Source organism: Podarcis pityusensis (assembly GCF_964106645.2).
Source record: "Podarcis pityusensis genome assembly, chromosome: 2".
Taxonomy (NCBI): Eukaryota; Metazoa; Chordata; class Lepidosauria; order Squamata; family Lacertidae; genus Podarcis; species Podarcis pityusensis.
Window position 1 is genome coordinate 33,018,926 of NC_138029.1, and position 16,360 is coordinate 33,035,285.

Below are 16,360 nucleotides of genomic sequence, written 5' to 3' on the forward strand. Positions count from 1 at the left end.
TTATATAGAAATGGTTCTCTCAGCCACTGAAAGAAATTGACATACTAGGTTTATTTGTAGCACTGGAACCTTTTTACTTGCCCCTATCCTTGTACCTTTAAAAGCAACCTGACACATAGATTGTTAGCAGCTTGCTAGTGTGGAGCTGTATGGCAAGAAAAGCTTTACCTGCTCAGTTTAGGTCAACCTTAATTTTCAACCAGGCAAATCACTGTCAGTTGTTAGCTTAAGCCCTTTCTTGGAAGCACGTTCCACTGAAACAAAGGGAACTTACTTCTGAGTAAATGTGTTTAGGATTGCAGTATAAATCTGAAAGAATTTAATTGTGCATTTAGCCACTGTATGGCTACCACTAGAGAAAGAGGGATTCTCAGGCAAGTTGTTTGTTCAAATTATGTTCCATTGCACCACAGATGTACAGTATTGAACAAGGACAAATGCAAATGATTTTCCAGACCCTTAATTTGCTGTTTATGGCAGTCAGGGGTGAAATCCAGTTGCAGTCATTATGTGAAATGTCTGATCCCACAGAAAATAAAAAGAAACACTGCCATTTGGCAGTGGGTAGCTGATGGCACTTTAAGGCAGGTGAAATGGATGGACTGTACAAGGTTGGATTGCTTTTGTAAGCAGTTGCTGCCACTGCTGGGTTTTGTTGTCCCACCAGAAGAAGGGGAGAATGATGAGACTTAGTAAAGCACCAGGGCCAGCCCAATACATTTTGGCACCTGAGGCGAACCACAAAGTGGTCTTCCCACCTCCTTACTAGGGAAGGCAGCGTGGGGAGTGAAGATTGACATCAGGAACAAAGGGCTGAAATAAAGATCTACATCAGGATCTGCTGCCCCTGTTGATCCTGCCACCCAAGGTGGTTGCCTCACCTTGCCTCATGGGTGGGCCGGCCCTGTAAAGCGCACATGATTGTCTTCTATGAGTACCAGATCATGACAACCCTGCAGCATCACAACCTTTTCTCTGCCTTTAGGTCATACTCTGCATATTTAGGAAGGGCAATGGAAGAGGACAGAGGGCCTCACCTTAGGTGTTCACGCTCAGTATGATTTTAGGGATCACCGAAGTAAGCAACAGCAAATATCTGGCACATTAAACAGTCTTGTGTATTGCTAAGAGACTGCTGAATTCTCTCTATAAGAAACCTTCTTTCAAGTCTATCTGCTTATCCCATATGCTCTTCAGCTTGTGCACTTGCTTTTCCTCTACAGTGTAATAAAAATCATTTTGGATATTATTTTATTCTTTTTTTTTAATGCCAATACAGTTGTAAAAAAAATATCCAAATGGCTATTTTCTACAGAAAATAGTTGAGGGGTCAGTGAGTGAAGTACATTATAATTGCAAATATTCTCATTTCTAGTTGACCATGGGACACATTTTCTCAGTAATGCACTAATGGCTACATCTTGTGCTTTGCAAAATGAAAAGAAAATAGGGGAGGATTAAATATGTATTTTTAAAGGTTAAAATATTCATTAAAAAAAACCAACGCAATCTCAGGAATATTCTGAGATACATAAAACAGAAGAAAATAAACAATGTCTTTAAGCCACAAAATGTACTACATCCTGCAATACTAGGTTCAATTAATTTAATAAAATAGAATATACATATAGACTCTGAACAATGTATTGCTTTTACCCAAGCAGAACTTATGCTTAAGTAAGCGTGATATAGCTTAACCACTCTTAAAACCAGCTAGCTCTTTAAACTTTCTTTGGATATTTTTTTTTAAGAAATCAGTGCCATTTTAGAATGGAAAGGTTTAATTTATTACACGAGGGAGAAAAGAAACATTTGGCACCAACAACGGAAAACAAACTAACTCAAGGGTCCGCATCTGTTTGATCAAAGGAAAAGCTAGGAAGAGTCAACAAGTCTTTCTTTGGGGTTGGAGTTAGTGACATACTGTCTGGAAGGGCCGAGTCCCCTGCGTCCACTGAATCCTTGGAATCCCAGGACGGGGCGCGTCTTCGCAAGCAAACGTCTGCACTGGCAGGCAGTGTGGCACTGCGTGGCCCCCTCAGTAACAAACTCTGTTCATCAGGTGGGTCTATTGATATACACGGGGGACTCAGTTTTTTCTTCTGCCGCGTCCCTTGCAAGCCTTCCATTTCACTTAAGACCTGACTTATGAAGCCAGAAGAACTAGATGTGGAATGATGCTGAGGGCTGTTTTCCATGGAGCAAATCTCTATGGAATGTCTCCTTTGATCATCTAACCAGGATGATGGTTTTTTAAGAAGACCCTGTGTATCTACACTGTAGCACTTCTTCAGGTCCTTCAAAGTGACATTGCCACTGTTGCCTACGTTTCTCTTAGGGGTCTCGGGCTGAACCACTGAAGAGGCACTCATGGCTGAACAAGTTCCTGAAGTAAAAGAGCTATTTATTTCTGATACTTCTTGGTCCATCGGGTCTCCAGGCAGTTCTTGAAGGGAGTCTGTACAGGCACACAAATCCGGCACATGCATGGAAATGTTATACTGATTGCGGGAATGTTGCTGAGTATGAACGCTCGATCGCCCCCAGCCGGCTGAGTCTCTTGCTTCTGAGGGCGTCAGAGTGACAGACAGATCCTCAGTGGATGGAGCTGACAAATTTGGATCACAGAGCTCACTCACCTCGGCATGGATGTTCTCTCGGCTTTCTGAGCTATGGGTATCTGAGGAATCATTCCTTATTGCCATCTGTACGGAAGTGCCAAGGAATTGGAGGGGAAGAAACATAGAGGGAACAGGTCAGTATAGGCAATGCATAAGCAGTAAGCGATACTCCAAAGGTGACAATGGAAAACTCCAGTTTTGAATGCAGTAGAACCTCTAGCACCTAAATAAATTGCAGCCACCTGGTTAAATGTACTCTGGCAGCATCAGTGCTTATCTCCCAATTTCTCTCATACCACCACCACTGGTCACATTATCATCTAGGCACATGAAGTCCAGATTATACAGCTACCTCTCCAACTTATGATGTTACGCACTACTACATCCTTATTACCTACAGGTGCAAATTGTGCCGTTGTGAAACTGTAGGTCTGGGAAGGATAGCGGTGCAACATGCTGGGAACGAATATAGCTGTCTATAATTGAGCAGTAACCAAATATGACCCATCATTACAAATTAAAGACAATGGATGATTTCAGTGTTTCTTTCCTAACTCAGATGGTGTAATGAGCAGGTATGAAAAACCACTTTTTTTCAATAGCACTTTGGGAGTCATTGATTTTATGAGCTTGTTCCTGGGTTGAAATTATACTCATTCACTTCCCTCTTTTCTTGCATCCTTTACAACCGTGAAAGAACTGGCTTTAGATCAGCCTCCATGGGCCCTTTGGATCAGAGCCAATTTGTTCTGGAGAAACACTGGGAAAACTAAATAGATCCTGAGATTTTATCCTTGAGAGTCCTGTTAGGCACCCAGGAACTTATGCATCATTGACTTCCAATAAGATATACAGTCCAGTACTCAATATACGCTGCCTTAATAAGGCTCTCTACTGCACCAGTTCCTGCTCTGTACTTAACTGTTTTTTCAAGCAACGTAACCAGACCTAGGAAAGGCCTTCTATGGCAAACTGTTCTACAGGCTTATATTGTTACACCTGAGACCAGGAGGGGACTTTACAAAAGCTACATTTAAAAACAAACAAACTGGTGTGTGTGTTGTTTTTTACCCACACTTACAATAAGATAAAGGTCAGTGTTTAGCTCAGACAGACAAAGCAGTGTCACTTTTTTATTTCAACTGAGTTTGCTGTGTGTGCGTGTGTGTTTTATATTAAGTATGAAAGCGAGATTTGGGTGTACTAATACAAAGACAAGTGCCTTATTTCCTTAGATGAAAGCAATGCTTAAATTATCAATACATCTCCAGTAGAGAATGGGAAATGAAGATGTGCCTTTTAGGACTGCAGGAAGCTTGCAGGGTGGGCAAAGATGTTTGGAGCTAAGTAGTAGCTAGGGCTGGGTGATACCTGGTTAGCATGATATATCACATGCTAACCATTGTGATATACTGGTATATCATGATGTCAAGGTCCTGGGCTGTGGAGGGAGGGAGTGGGCAGGAGGAGCAATCTCTCAGCTGGGCTGCCTGCCCTGGCGCACCCAGCGATTACTCTGGCATGTCCTTTCCAGTGAGGGACAGAGTGGGCAGGTGTAGTGATACCCACTTCCTGGTGATCGCCCCTCACAGTGGCTGGGCAGGAATGCTCTGTTTTAAAACTCCCTCTGGCAATATATTGCCATTCTGAAACTGTTACCACACTCTGAACTTCAAATCGGTTTCAGACAATTTATTGATATACCGCCCATCCCTAGTAGGAGGAGCTTGTTAGTGCTCCTGGTGGTGAATTTTCAGCGTTACAAGTGGTGGACTTTACTGTGAAATTTGTAACTGAGCTTTCAATGTATGCCCGGTGATGCCATCACACATAGGAATATTAAGTCCTTCCCCCATCCTGGATGTATTAATTAATTAATTGGGCATCTTATTTTACTATTAACTGCAAAGCAGTACACAGATGTATAAGCCCAACACCACATTCCTACTTGAACCTCAATATTCTCAACAGCTGTCATGGAAGAAAATTGAAATATTACAGGTTCTGATCTCATGTAAAGATGTAGGCAAGATCTATAGCAACCATGGTAATAGTGTTGAGGGAAACGATTGTATGTACAGTTTTGAATTTTAATTTGCAGAGCATTTGATAATACAAGTGATTATTGATTTTGGTTATACTGTCAGGCATCTTTGGCTGTTGATAGTAATTATAATCCTTTTTTTTTTAAAAAAGGTCTGAGTTCACCCCCAGAAAACCAACTGCTAGGTTGATCCCTACGAAACATTTTATTAGCAGTAGAATGGGATTGTTTTACACCTTTGTTTTAGAGTCCACCCGACCCACGAACCAATGAATCGAAGTAGAATTCTTCTGAAGAAAAGCACTCTTTATAATGCACTGGCAGGGAGCATGTTCCTGAACAGAGAACAGAGCTTTGTTCTTTTAATTCACTTGATGGACTAATCTTCACCAGGGAATTAGTCATAGTCACTAGCTGCCAGGCCTTCCAGGATCTATGGTTTTAGCTACAGCAGGGGATTTGGTCCATTCTACAGCACTGAAAAAGGTGAGGGAAGTTGAATGACAGGAGAGTCAGTGACTAAGGAATGTGTATGGGCCAGGGATGTGGTGAACAAGATTTATCTAAACACAGGTTAAGGAGAGGACATAAGCAAGGAAAGGAGGGAAGGGGGGAGAGAGAGAGAGAGAGAGAGAGAGAGAGAGAGAGAGAGAAGGAGAGATAAAATCAAATAAAAATGCATGCGATGAACAAACTTAACAAAGCAGTTGGCAGATGTATGTACAAATATCCTGTTACAACATCTTTGAGACTAATACAGTGGTACCTCGGGTTAAGTACTTAATTCATTCCGGAGGTCTGTTCTTAACCTGAAGCACCACTTTAGCTAATGGGGCCTCCTGCTGCCGCTGTGCCGCCGGAGCACGATTTCAGTTCTCATCCTGAAGCAATGTTCTGAGCTACCATTTCTGGGTTAGCAGAGTCTGTAACCTGAAGTGTATGTAACCTGAAGCGTATGTAACCCGAGGTACCACTGTAGTATAACAAGATGAAAAAAATATACTACCAAAATGACTAGAGAAATAGCAATACTATTAATCTTGATGAGGAGGAGAAAATAGTCAAAGACCCATTACTTGGATAGACTAACGTTTAAAAAAAGAAAAGAAAACAACCTCTGTATTTTAAAAGTATTTGTGGGTATGTGGCACTAAAGGTAGGTAAAAAGGTAAAGGACCCTTGGACGATTAAGTCCAGTCCAAGGCAACTATAGGGTGTGGCGCTCATCTTGCTTCAGGCCAAGAAAGCCGGCGTTTGCCCACAGACAGCTTTCAGGTTGGGGGGAGATCTCAGGTCCAGGGACATGCATCATGATGAGCATGCTGCTAATCACTCTCATTATTTTAATCCATTTCCCTTTCATGGTTGGCAATGGCAACCATTGTTAGAAGGGGACCATGAGAGGTGGCCAAGAGGTAGCCTCATTTGAGGTACTTGGGAAATATTACTCACAAGCTACAGCGTGGGCAAGACTGGCAATTTTAAATTTTCTCTTGGGTTACCTTTTGCCCCAGGGGGCTCATAGTCTCCTTACTCTCATTTAGTAGATGAAAAGATGAGAAGACATAACAGACTAAATAAATTGATACCAGAAACACACACCCCTCACACAGTCTCCGATGGAATCCTAGTAACAAATACACCATCCAATCTAAAGTGTAGTACAGAAGTTTCTGTATCTTCATTAAAAGCCCTTAAGAATGTTCTAGGACATGTGCCAACCTCTAGTCATTGGATGCCCTTTTTCAATTCTTAATGTGAAGCCAGTATCAGTGGCAAGAAGGGGAAAAAATCTGGACTAGAAAGGCCATAGTGAAGATTGCATTGGGGAGGTGGTGGTATTATTATACAATCACAATTCCAAGTTATCCACTCAATGCAGTCAAATGTCTTCTGTGATTTATCTCTTATTGAAAGACTAAGCCCATGACAATGACTCAAAAGCACCAAGGACCAGGTTTCAACCTAGTTGCGGCCAAGGAATTGAACTAGCCATTCCGTCATGAATAATGCCTTCCTCAAACTATAATATTCTGAGACAGTGAAGTAGTGGCAGTTCTTTGTCTGGTACTTCATTAAGTACATACTTAGCACTGGGCAAACTGCTAATCATTGCCATAAAGCAACATTTTTAGGAGGAGTACAACTCCAAAATCTAAAATAATATCAATTCCTTTATGAGTGTCTTCTGTATAGTGACTCTGGACTAAATGGCTGTCTAGGGTACTTCCAGTTACAGATAGGTAGCCGTGTTGGTCTGCCATAGTCAAAATAAAAAAATCCTTCCAGTAGCACCTTTAAGACCAACTAACTTAGTTGGTCTTAAAGGTGCTACTGGAAGGATTTTTTTATTTAGGGTACTTCCAGTTAATGTTTCAGCACAGAGAAAGATGATGGAAGAGTTTGAGGAAAAAGAGGTATGGTATTGGGTCCAGGTATCTTGCTTCAACATTATGCCTTTCCTTGGGTAGACTGTGGCACTTCTGGACGGTCAGGAATTTCCCAGACCCACTTTGCAAATTAGGAATCAGAATGGACTTTGCATGACTACTGAGTGGCTTCACATTTTGGGTGTGATTAATTAGTGCCCTCCTGGGCCCCAAAAAAACATATTTAGGAGTCCACCAAAATGAAATAAAAAGTATTCTACCTGCAAATAATAAGTATTCTACTTGCAGCATCTGCACATTTCAAATTCTGTCACTAAATGCTTCTTGAAAATGCTAGCCTAATTCCTTATGTCCAATTATAATCTGGCGTTGAAAAATGCTTAGTCCTCAGCAACTAGTTTTAACGGCTAAGAATGAAAAGAAGACAGCTAAAATGATCACTTATCACTGCAGCACTGATTCAAAAGGATTGGACTGATATCCCTTCAACGTCAAGGAGCATATTCATAGGCTGGAACCATGAAATCAATTAGATTCTTTGTTAGTGTACATTAGGCTGGCAGGCTAGCTCAGCATCGACCTAATACGCTTTAAGAATTTAGCCTGTCAGTTGAATACTCCAGATTAATGTAAACTGCTCACCTTGGAGCTTCATATTCATGTGGAGGGGCTCAAGAAATTAGCCACATTATTTTGTCATTGAAAAGGAATGTAATGGCCTGAATAAACGGGGTTATTAAGTAATCACTCGCATGATATGCTATTTCAGGAAAATGAAAAATAGCCTTTTGCACTTTGTATTACATAATATCAATCTAGCACTGAATCATTCAAGCTCTTAAAAATACGGAAAAAACTGTATCACCCAAAAGAGTTCCACTGCCAAGCTGTCAGCCCTGATAAATAAAATGTTTGGGGCAATGGAATCAAATCATTCATGTTATTTAAATAATAGGGAGTAAGTACAGAGGAAACATCCAGTTTTTTAAATGGAGTTGTAATGTGATGCAGACCTGCAGGGGCCTCGTTGTAACTCAGATGGCTGAGCTGCTGACCTTCAGGAGGCTCATGCGACTTGATCACATGGTCTGAGCAAAGTCAGAAAAGGTTAGGAAGCATGATGATAATGGATATAAAAGAGTAAATTCTTGTTGACGAGGCCAATATATGTCCTTTGTGCCACCTCCCAAAAATATAAGGTCTGTGCTCACTTTAGAAAGCCAGTTGTCTGGATTGCACATACCATGCCAGCAACACCACCTGCACTGATTTACTAGAGACTTAACAGATGCTGAAATGCGCTGCCCATGAAGCACAGTGAAGAATGGAAGTGGTGTCACAGCCCATATAGCTCCTTAAGTTGGAATGATCTTGACATGCTCACAGAATCTACCACCGGAATCAGAATCTCCTCACAGGTTTTTCCCTTTTCAAAACAATTTTGTGGCTAGTTATCATTTCTAAGGCCCTGATTGGTAGTATACATAGACATAAGACTTGTTGCACGATAACATCAGCAGCTCAGCTTACCTGTCTGCGAAGTAACCGTTCTGCAGAAGGAGAATGCACAGGTGGAGGGGCTTTGGATTTGCTTTCCCAGTCAGGATTGTATTGGGGCTTGAGGTGGTAGAAGAGCTCTCTTGGGATTTGTAGGAGAGCATCAATGTTTGCAGGTTGAGATTGCACTGATGTCGTTGAGCCTGAGGAGGAGAGGATGGGAAACTCAAACTGAGTTAAATAAAATTCTGTACATCATGGATGAGGATAGCATAGCCTCCCATAATTGCTGGACTCCCAATTTCTATAAAATCACTTCTGAGTTGGTTATGGAGCAATCCACCAATGTCATATTGTGTGTATTCCATATGCATTTTTCTCCAAGCTTCCTCCTTGTTCTTGGGTGGTGAATTATAACCTCCGTGAGGAGCCTCAACCCTCTCCATCAAAGCCCAAAGCATTTATGTGATTCAAAACAAAACCAAGAAGCTATTCATTTAATCTGGACCATCTCCCACAGAAGGAATCTCATTTGTCCTGGAATATTTCCCAGACTATCTGTTCTATTATTCAGGGTTATTCAAATAAACCTTCTTCTAAGTTTACTGACAACACAAAAGTTATTTTCTAACTTGAAATGTTACGTTACTCATATTCCTTATTGGTGATGTACAGCTTTTACAAACCTCACAGCACTTTAGAGAATTGCATATATTTAACAGATGCCACTCCACTGAGTTCTGAAAGGCAACTATTTCTCGGTGCTAAGTTATTCTGAGGAACAGAAGTAATATCTCAAAAGAGAAAGTGAGGAACAGTTATGATGATTCACATATGCAAACTGGTGATTTATTTTCTGCACCTCATATATCCAATGTACGAGATTGTGTAGAACAATGTAAACACCATTTTGAGGTGGATCCACAATAAGCCTCCCCAAATTGGGATATCTGTTTTATGATCTCAGTCACTTAAAAGAAGAGTTGTGGATAAATGGCTTCTCAAAATTCTCCACCCTATTTATAGCAAGATATTTCTTTTTAATGGGATCTCGCTGAATTTCTGCAGTGGAAAGATAAATTATTCTTCAGTGGCAGAAGCATGGACTCTTTCTTCCCCTCCCCAAAGTGATTTTGCCACCATTTGGATTCTCCACAATGCAATTCACCCCCTGATGTGGGAGGAGAGTAAGATGGAGAAAGAGAAGGGGTACCTGCACACTGATGACATGTGCCCCCTGCCCTGCCAGATTACCCCTGAAGGAATGAGGACCATGAAAGAAAAAAGCTGCTCCATCCCTAGCCTAGTTCAAAGAGGGATGGAGTAGTCTGACCATGATCTGATCTAGAGAGGCTGCACATATGTTCTCAGGCAAGAATGCTTGTGGGAAGCCAACAAGCAGGACCTGGATGCAACAGCACTCTCCCCACTTGTGATTCCCAGCTACTGAGAGTCATAGTGCCTCCACCAGTGGAAGTAGAATATGCCTTTACTTTGTATTTTTGAACTTTGTGCATCATACACCTTAAACATTTAAAGTATGGTGATGGGCAGTGGGGACTGTAGCCCTCCACATGTTGCTGGCCTTTAACATCACCCCTGACCATTGCACGTGCTGGCTGGGGCTGGTGAGATCTGTGGTGAGAATTGTGTGGATGGTGCCAAGTTCCTTACTCCAGCTGTAAAAACCATTACAGTGGTACCTCGGGTTAAGTACTTAATTCGTTCTGGAGGTCCATTTTTAACCTGAAACTGTTCTTAACCTGAAGCACCACTTTAGCTAATGGGGCCTCCTGCTGCTGCTGTGCCGCCGGAGCACGATTTCTGTTCTCATCCTGAAGCAAAGTTCTTAACCCGAGGTACTATTTCTGGGTTAGCGGAGTCTGTAACCTGAAGCGTATGTAACCCGAGGTACCACTGTACTGAGTGTTCAGTTGTATTGCCAGCTAGCCTAATACTGCCTGGGGCACTCACTTTGTCATGCTTTCTCAAGTTATAGAAGAAGGGCCTGCCTAATGAAGGGACAGTGTCAGCACCAAAACTACCTGAATTAGGGAGCAAGGTCATAATGTCTCTGTCCCTGCTGGATCATGCTCTTTTGAGAGGATCTGAAATCAAGTTATCTTGGATCTTAAATTATTTCATGCTATGCTAGAGTGCCAAGCTACACTTGCTCTGCCTGATAGCGATTGTTCCCGCTTTCCCCCCATTCCTGCTGCTAAACTGTAAATTTTCCCATTACTATGCAAATTTCGATACCCTTTTAGTAACCTCTTCATGTTTTGTATCATTCTGAACAGTACTCTGAAATTATGTGTCTGTGGGAAAGCCCTGGATGATGGGACTTAGAAGGATTCTCCCCTCCCTTCTTGAACCAGAAAGATGCTTCTGTGAGAGAAGTTAATGTAGATAAAACTAGATTTACAGACCAATCCTCCGAAGCATTTTTGCTAAGAAACATGTCCCACTTTATCCAATTGGATGTCATTAAAGATTGGGGTGGCATCAGCAAGTGAATAGAGTTGCACACTTGCAACTCTTTAGATGAAGGGTGACTTACACAGTTTTATATGAAATGTTCCGTTCAGTCCTAAGAAAGACAGTTACGGCAATTAAGTTGCCCAGACTCTCATCCAGTTTTGGCCAGAAGACTCAAATCCCCCATTTAGGAAGAAATGAGATAAAGACTGTAAAGTTTATCAGAAGTTCCCATGTATGGAAGAAAAACCTCAAAGCCAAAAAGGAAAAAGAAACCTAGCCAGTATCAAGACTGAAGTCTTCTGTGGGCAAGTACGCACGTCTGGGGATTACAAAATTTTCTGAGGAAAACATTTTGTACCTGACTGAGATTTTTGATGTGATGTGTTTCTTTCTCCAGAAGAATCATTGTAGATGCCAGTATCTGGAGCCTGAAACATATAGCTGTCATTTGGCAAAGAATGGGTGCGGCCTACAGAAGGCTTCCTCACACTTAGCAGATCTTTGCTTGGTGAGAGAGTCAGGGGGTCATTTCTAGAGGGGAGATTGGCCTGAAAAAGAAAAGAAAGGGCGGATATCAAAGAATGGAAAAATATGCTGTCCATACTGGATCTTGTCGTGATAACCACTGCAACATACAGGGGACACGGTGAGCATGCATGTCATTTGGGTGTACAAATTCTACAGAAACCAAATGAAATTTGCACAGATGGGTTGACCAGGAGGTAAAAGCCCTACTTTTACACTGTTAATAAAACCACCACACACAGAATGAACCACATTTTTAAAAAGAACAAAAAAAATTACAATACAGGGAAACAGAGAAACAACACTGCAATTATAAACCATGACTATTTCAGGAGTCATTGAACAAGCATCATGCCTCAAGGTCTTGTATAACAATTGCATGCTTTGCAAAACTTTGGTAATTAAAAATGAGGAATAAAATCTCCCACCACCCTGACCCCAACCAAGTGATATTTTTACAGGGGTATGTACATAATATAAGCCTAGTGTAATATAAACAAGTGGGGAGGTATGTGCATTTTATGGAAGACAAATCCTTATTTGACCTTCATTGACTTTGTGTTGATAAAAACAGGCCGCATAGAAAAGAAGAATTATAGAGGGATGTTGCTGTATTTCCAACAACAAGAAAAATACATCCTTTAAATATATGATTAAGTTTTAAATGCTAAAATAGGCTATTACAACACTGTTAAATGAAGACAATCTCCAATCCCATGCTGCCTTTTGTAGTTGGTGAAAATTTATCTACCAAGAAATCTTTTGTATTACCGTACAAATCTCCTAAGGAATTTCTAATGTATTTCTCTAATGGTAGAGCAAAATATAATTAGTGTGCATGGTAAAACAAGATAAAACTAAAAATATAGTATTTTTTTAAAAGAGAATAAGAAGAAAAATTAAGGTTAGCCAGTCATATATGACTTCCCTGCCATGTCGAATGAATTTCACTATTCTTTGATGATTTTAGATAGGAAATTCATCTGTATCTAAGAATTCTCGTGAACATATAGGTCTACCTATACCAAGAGGGTTTCCCCCTCGAATCTTGATACAGAAGACATCCTATTACAACTGGTGCAATGACATGTTTTCACGTTTCATTGTAGAAACTGGCCCATGCTCAGATGGCTTCAACAAATGTATTTGAAATTTGGGTGGTTTTCTGACAAGATGAGATTGATATATCAGTCATAGCTGGGATGCATAGCATTGCAAAAAGTACCCCTCCCCTTAATATTTAGGGACATCAATGTAAGGTTAGTTTTATGAGGCACTAATTTTGGCGCTAGAAAGCCAGCTGTGGAATACCAATTGGGGCATTGCATGAGACTAGGTGTAGACTGCAGAAGCCATTCACAATATTTGCTACTGAAATTCACATGAAATTTTGGATGGTGCAGCCATGTCCACAGTTTTCTAAGCAGACTCCAACTCTAGTGTACTATCTGACAACATTTTTAAAAATCATAAATTTGTATTTTGATGAATTTATCACAAAATTGACTCTCTATCCAGATGTCACAAAAACTGTTTTAATGGCAATTTTTTTTAAAAAAAATATCTACTGATGTGTGCATTTTCTCAAATGAAGTACAGTGTTGAAGCCTAAATGGTGTCATATCAAATGGAGTTGCTCAGCTGACAGTAAAGTTTCTATCACTGGAATGGGAAGGAAAACAATATTTTGCAATTCCCCCTTCCCCTGCAGCCCCACCCTCTAAAATCTGGATTGGAGGACCCCCCAGAGCAGATTTAGAGAGTGGCTGGGGGCTGCAGAGGAGAGGGAGAATTAGCTGAAAAATGATTTCCTCCATCCATGCTCTGCTGATGGAAGTCTTAGGGTCAACTGAAAGGCACCAATGGATTCAACCCATTGAACTTAACTCATTACAGAAAATGTTAAATACTGAAGGTATGCACACTTTATTTTTCAAATTTAAAGTTCTCTGTACCTGTGGATATCTTTTTGCAAAACTGAAATGTCTTGCTATGGCCACCAAGGGACTTGACTGATATATGGCCTCATGAAAGTAACCTGTTGAAAGTAACCTGACTGTTAGGGTTCTCAGATTCAGAAATCTATTTTTAAGACTTATGTTGATGGAGGTCAGGATGTTCTCTCTATTCTAGTATCTCAGTTTGAAAGAAAATGGCCCATTTAAAAACATTCATTGTAGCATTCTGAGTCTTTTGCATATGATGCCATGAAGCATGATGGGAAATACTGTCACGGTTTAAAGATGTGTTCCAAATAAGTAATAACTATGATGACAATCTACTAGAATGGAGAAAATTCATCAACACAACGCACAGCTAAAGCTAGGTATGTGAACAAGAGAAAACAAGGATGAATCCACTAAATGTTGGAAGAGAAGTTATGTCTGTTGTACAGCAGAAATAAAGCACTTTATTGCTACACATTAGCTATAAATGTCTAATGTTTCAGGAGGAGATAGTTAAAGCAGGGCTCAAAATACTGGTTGCATGTTTCATAATGGAAAAAAGTCACTCTTTATTCTAGAATGTCTGATCAAAGCGGTGACCAAAAAGTCTACAACACAAGCAGCAATGCCAAAGATTCAAGTCTGATAGCTTATGCTTGAAAATTGTAACTGGGATTTGCTGCCACACCTTCTAGGCATCTGCTTTTGGAATCATTTTAAGTTCAAAGAAGCAAAACTTAAGTGGGATCCTTTGTGTCATGGCATTTTCCTTAAATCCATAAACAATAGAAGATCTCTCTGATGTTGCTTGAAATACTCTCATGTTTAGTATGTGAAATAAGTAAAATAAAAACATCCGGGAGCCACCTCAGAGGTAAAATTGAATGTAAGCCCAAATAGAATGGTACTACAGGTATTTTACTTGTTCAAATAAAAAAAGTTATGTGCTGGTTAGAAATATTGCTTATCTGAAAATGCCATAGCTATTTCCCACTTGAGAACAGTATTTAGAACCCTGTAAACATCAGAATATACAGTGACCAGTGAGTATGTACATTGCTCTCCAGGGCATTAAGTAAGAGTGTGTTATTATCATCAGGAAAAGAGTCATCCGTCAGAGCTAAGGACCAGGAATTTTCAGAGAGAATATCTGACGTCAGAGACAGAGCCTCCATCTCAGCTAGAGGGATCTAAACAAGGGAGAGATGATCAAACATAAGAAACCAGGACACATGTAAATGTCTTTGAGAAAAGAAATGCTATTATCATCACCATTACCACCTAAATACTAAGGTAGTTCCCCTTCTAAATAAGTGCATTTGTATTGTGTATATTATTTTGTGGATAAATCTAAAAGGAAATGAAGACAGTTTAATTTTCTAAAAGTTCTAAACAGGCTTACATATAATGCAAGATGGAAATCACCAACTGCACAATAAAGATGCACTGATTAATATATAGTCTTTTGAGGAGCTAACTGAGGGAGCTAAAGCTTGAATTGAATTACTTTTTAAACCATGCCTAATTACATTTAAATGTTCCATGCTTCCAGAAATTCTACTCCTAAATGTTATAATAATATTCTGCTTGTGTTTGGTCAGTGGCTCTGAATTTGTTGTTGATGTTGTTGTTGCTGCTGCTGTTTTTAAAAAATGAATTTTGCAAGCTGGGGTCCAAACAGCTACTTTATTTGCACCCCAAGTAAGGATGGTCAAATTTATCAATTTTGGATTCTCTCCTTTCCTCATTTTCAAGACATAAGTCCACTTTTCCACATCTCCCGTTCAATGTGCATTTTTTTTAAAAAGTCCTCAAGAACGTTCCCTAGCATTTTAGTGTGAATTTCTCCCATGAGTTTGTATATAATTTTGTCTGGCAAACACATATTTTTCCAAAGAATTTGCCCCTAATATATAATGCATTTTTCTTTGCTATTTTCATTAATATATATATTAGGCAAACCTTGCCCCAGTATATTCATAGAGTACAAAAATTAAATTTTCACACACTTTTGCAAAATTCAGGGAAATGCAAATTTCAGAGTATATTGCTTCAGAAAGTGAGTTAGGTTAGTCTGCCTTTAAATTCAAACTGAACTGAATTTCTCCCCCATCTCCACATGTACCTAGGATCAAGTTTTGCTAGCCAAAAGGCACAACTTTCGCTGTTTAAATAGCACACTTTTTCCTGCCAGTTTCAAAATTGCTTGCTCAGTGGCAGAGGGAGCTGGAGTTCAAGTTCGACAACCCCAAAGCCCCCTTGGGCATTCAGAACTACTGAGCCTAGCTCTTTGGATCCTGAACCCTGCTAGGTGTTCAGTATATTATGTCTTCTCAATTTTAAATGCTATAGTTGCATTGCAGATCTACTTTGTTGTGGTGAGATTACCATCTCAGGAGTACTTCTGTACCCTAGTTTAGAAAAGTCTGATGGAATCAGTGGAACGGCTGAGGAATTGCTGGCTTTCATGGCTCCTTAGATTTATTTGAAGCAATTAAGCAAAACAAATACTAGTGGACATGCACTGAACATTTTCTGTGTCACATTCAATAAAATAATAATGTACTGCTAATCCCTTTTAATCTGAGAATCAGCTGTTTCAAACCAATAAACAAGCAAACCTAAATGCTGTCTTTAACAGTATGGTTTAAAAATTGGATGTTGAGATTCCTGCATTGCAGGGGGTTGGGGCTAGATTGAGGAAGCAAGCCAAAGAGGAAGCCCTCCAGCTCGCGCCTCCGTTAAATGGTCCCGGCCACACACCCCAGCCAGCGGATTGGCTGGCTGGGCCCTGAGGTGTCCGGGATCCCCTGGGCAATAGGGGACTACATCCCCCGCCCCCAGTGGGGAGTGGGT

General features: G+C 40.4%; 1 protein-coding gene across 13 annotated transcripts in view; it reads right to left on the reverse strand.

Annotated features, from left to right (window-relative positions):
• Nucleotides 1-1,591: 1,591 nt before the first annotated feature.
• The window catches only part of CACNA1G (calcium voltage-gated channel subunit alpha1 G), a 327,715-nt gene continuing 312,946 nt past the window's right edge, over nucleotides 1,592-16,360 (reverse strand). For 10 of the 13 annotated variants that reach the window (XM_080993532.1, XM_080993526.1, XM_080993530.1 and 7 more), the window contains 4 exons: nucleotides 14,560-14,694; nucleotides 11,392-11,581; nucleotides 8,586-8,755; nucleotides 1,592-2,705 (listed from right to left, as the gene is read on the reverse strand). In XM_080993532.1, coding sequence (XP_080849658.1) covers nucleotides 1,842-2,705; nucleotides 8,586-8,755; nucleotides 11,392-11,581; nucleotides 14,560-14,694 — 1,359 coding nt within the window. In that variant the 3' untranslated portion in view covers nucleotides 1,592-1,841. The remainder of the gene's footprint in view (nucleotides 2,706-8,585; nucleotides 8,756-11,391; nucleotides 11,582-14,559; nucleotides 14,695-16,360) is intronic. The other 3 variants (XM_080993528.1, XM_080993527.1, XM_080993536.1) reach the window with 1 other exon arrangement.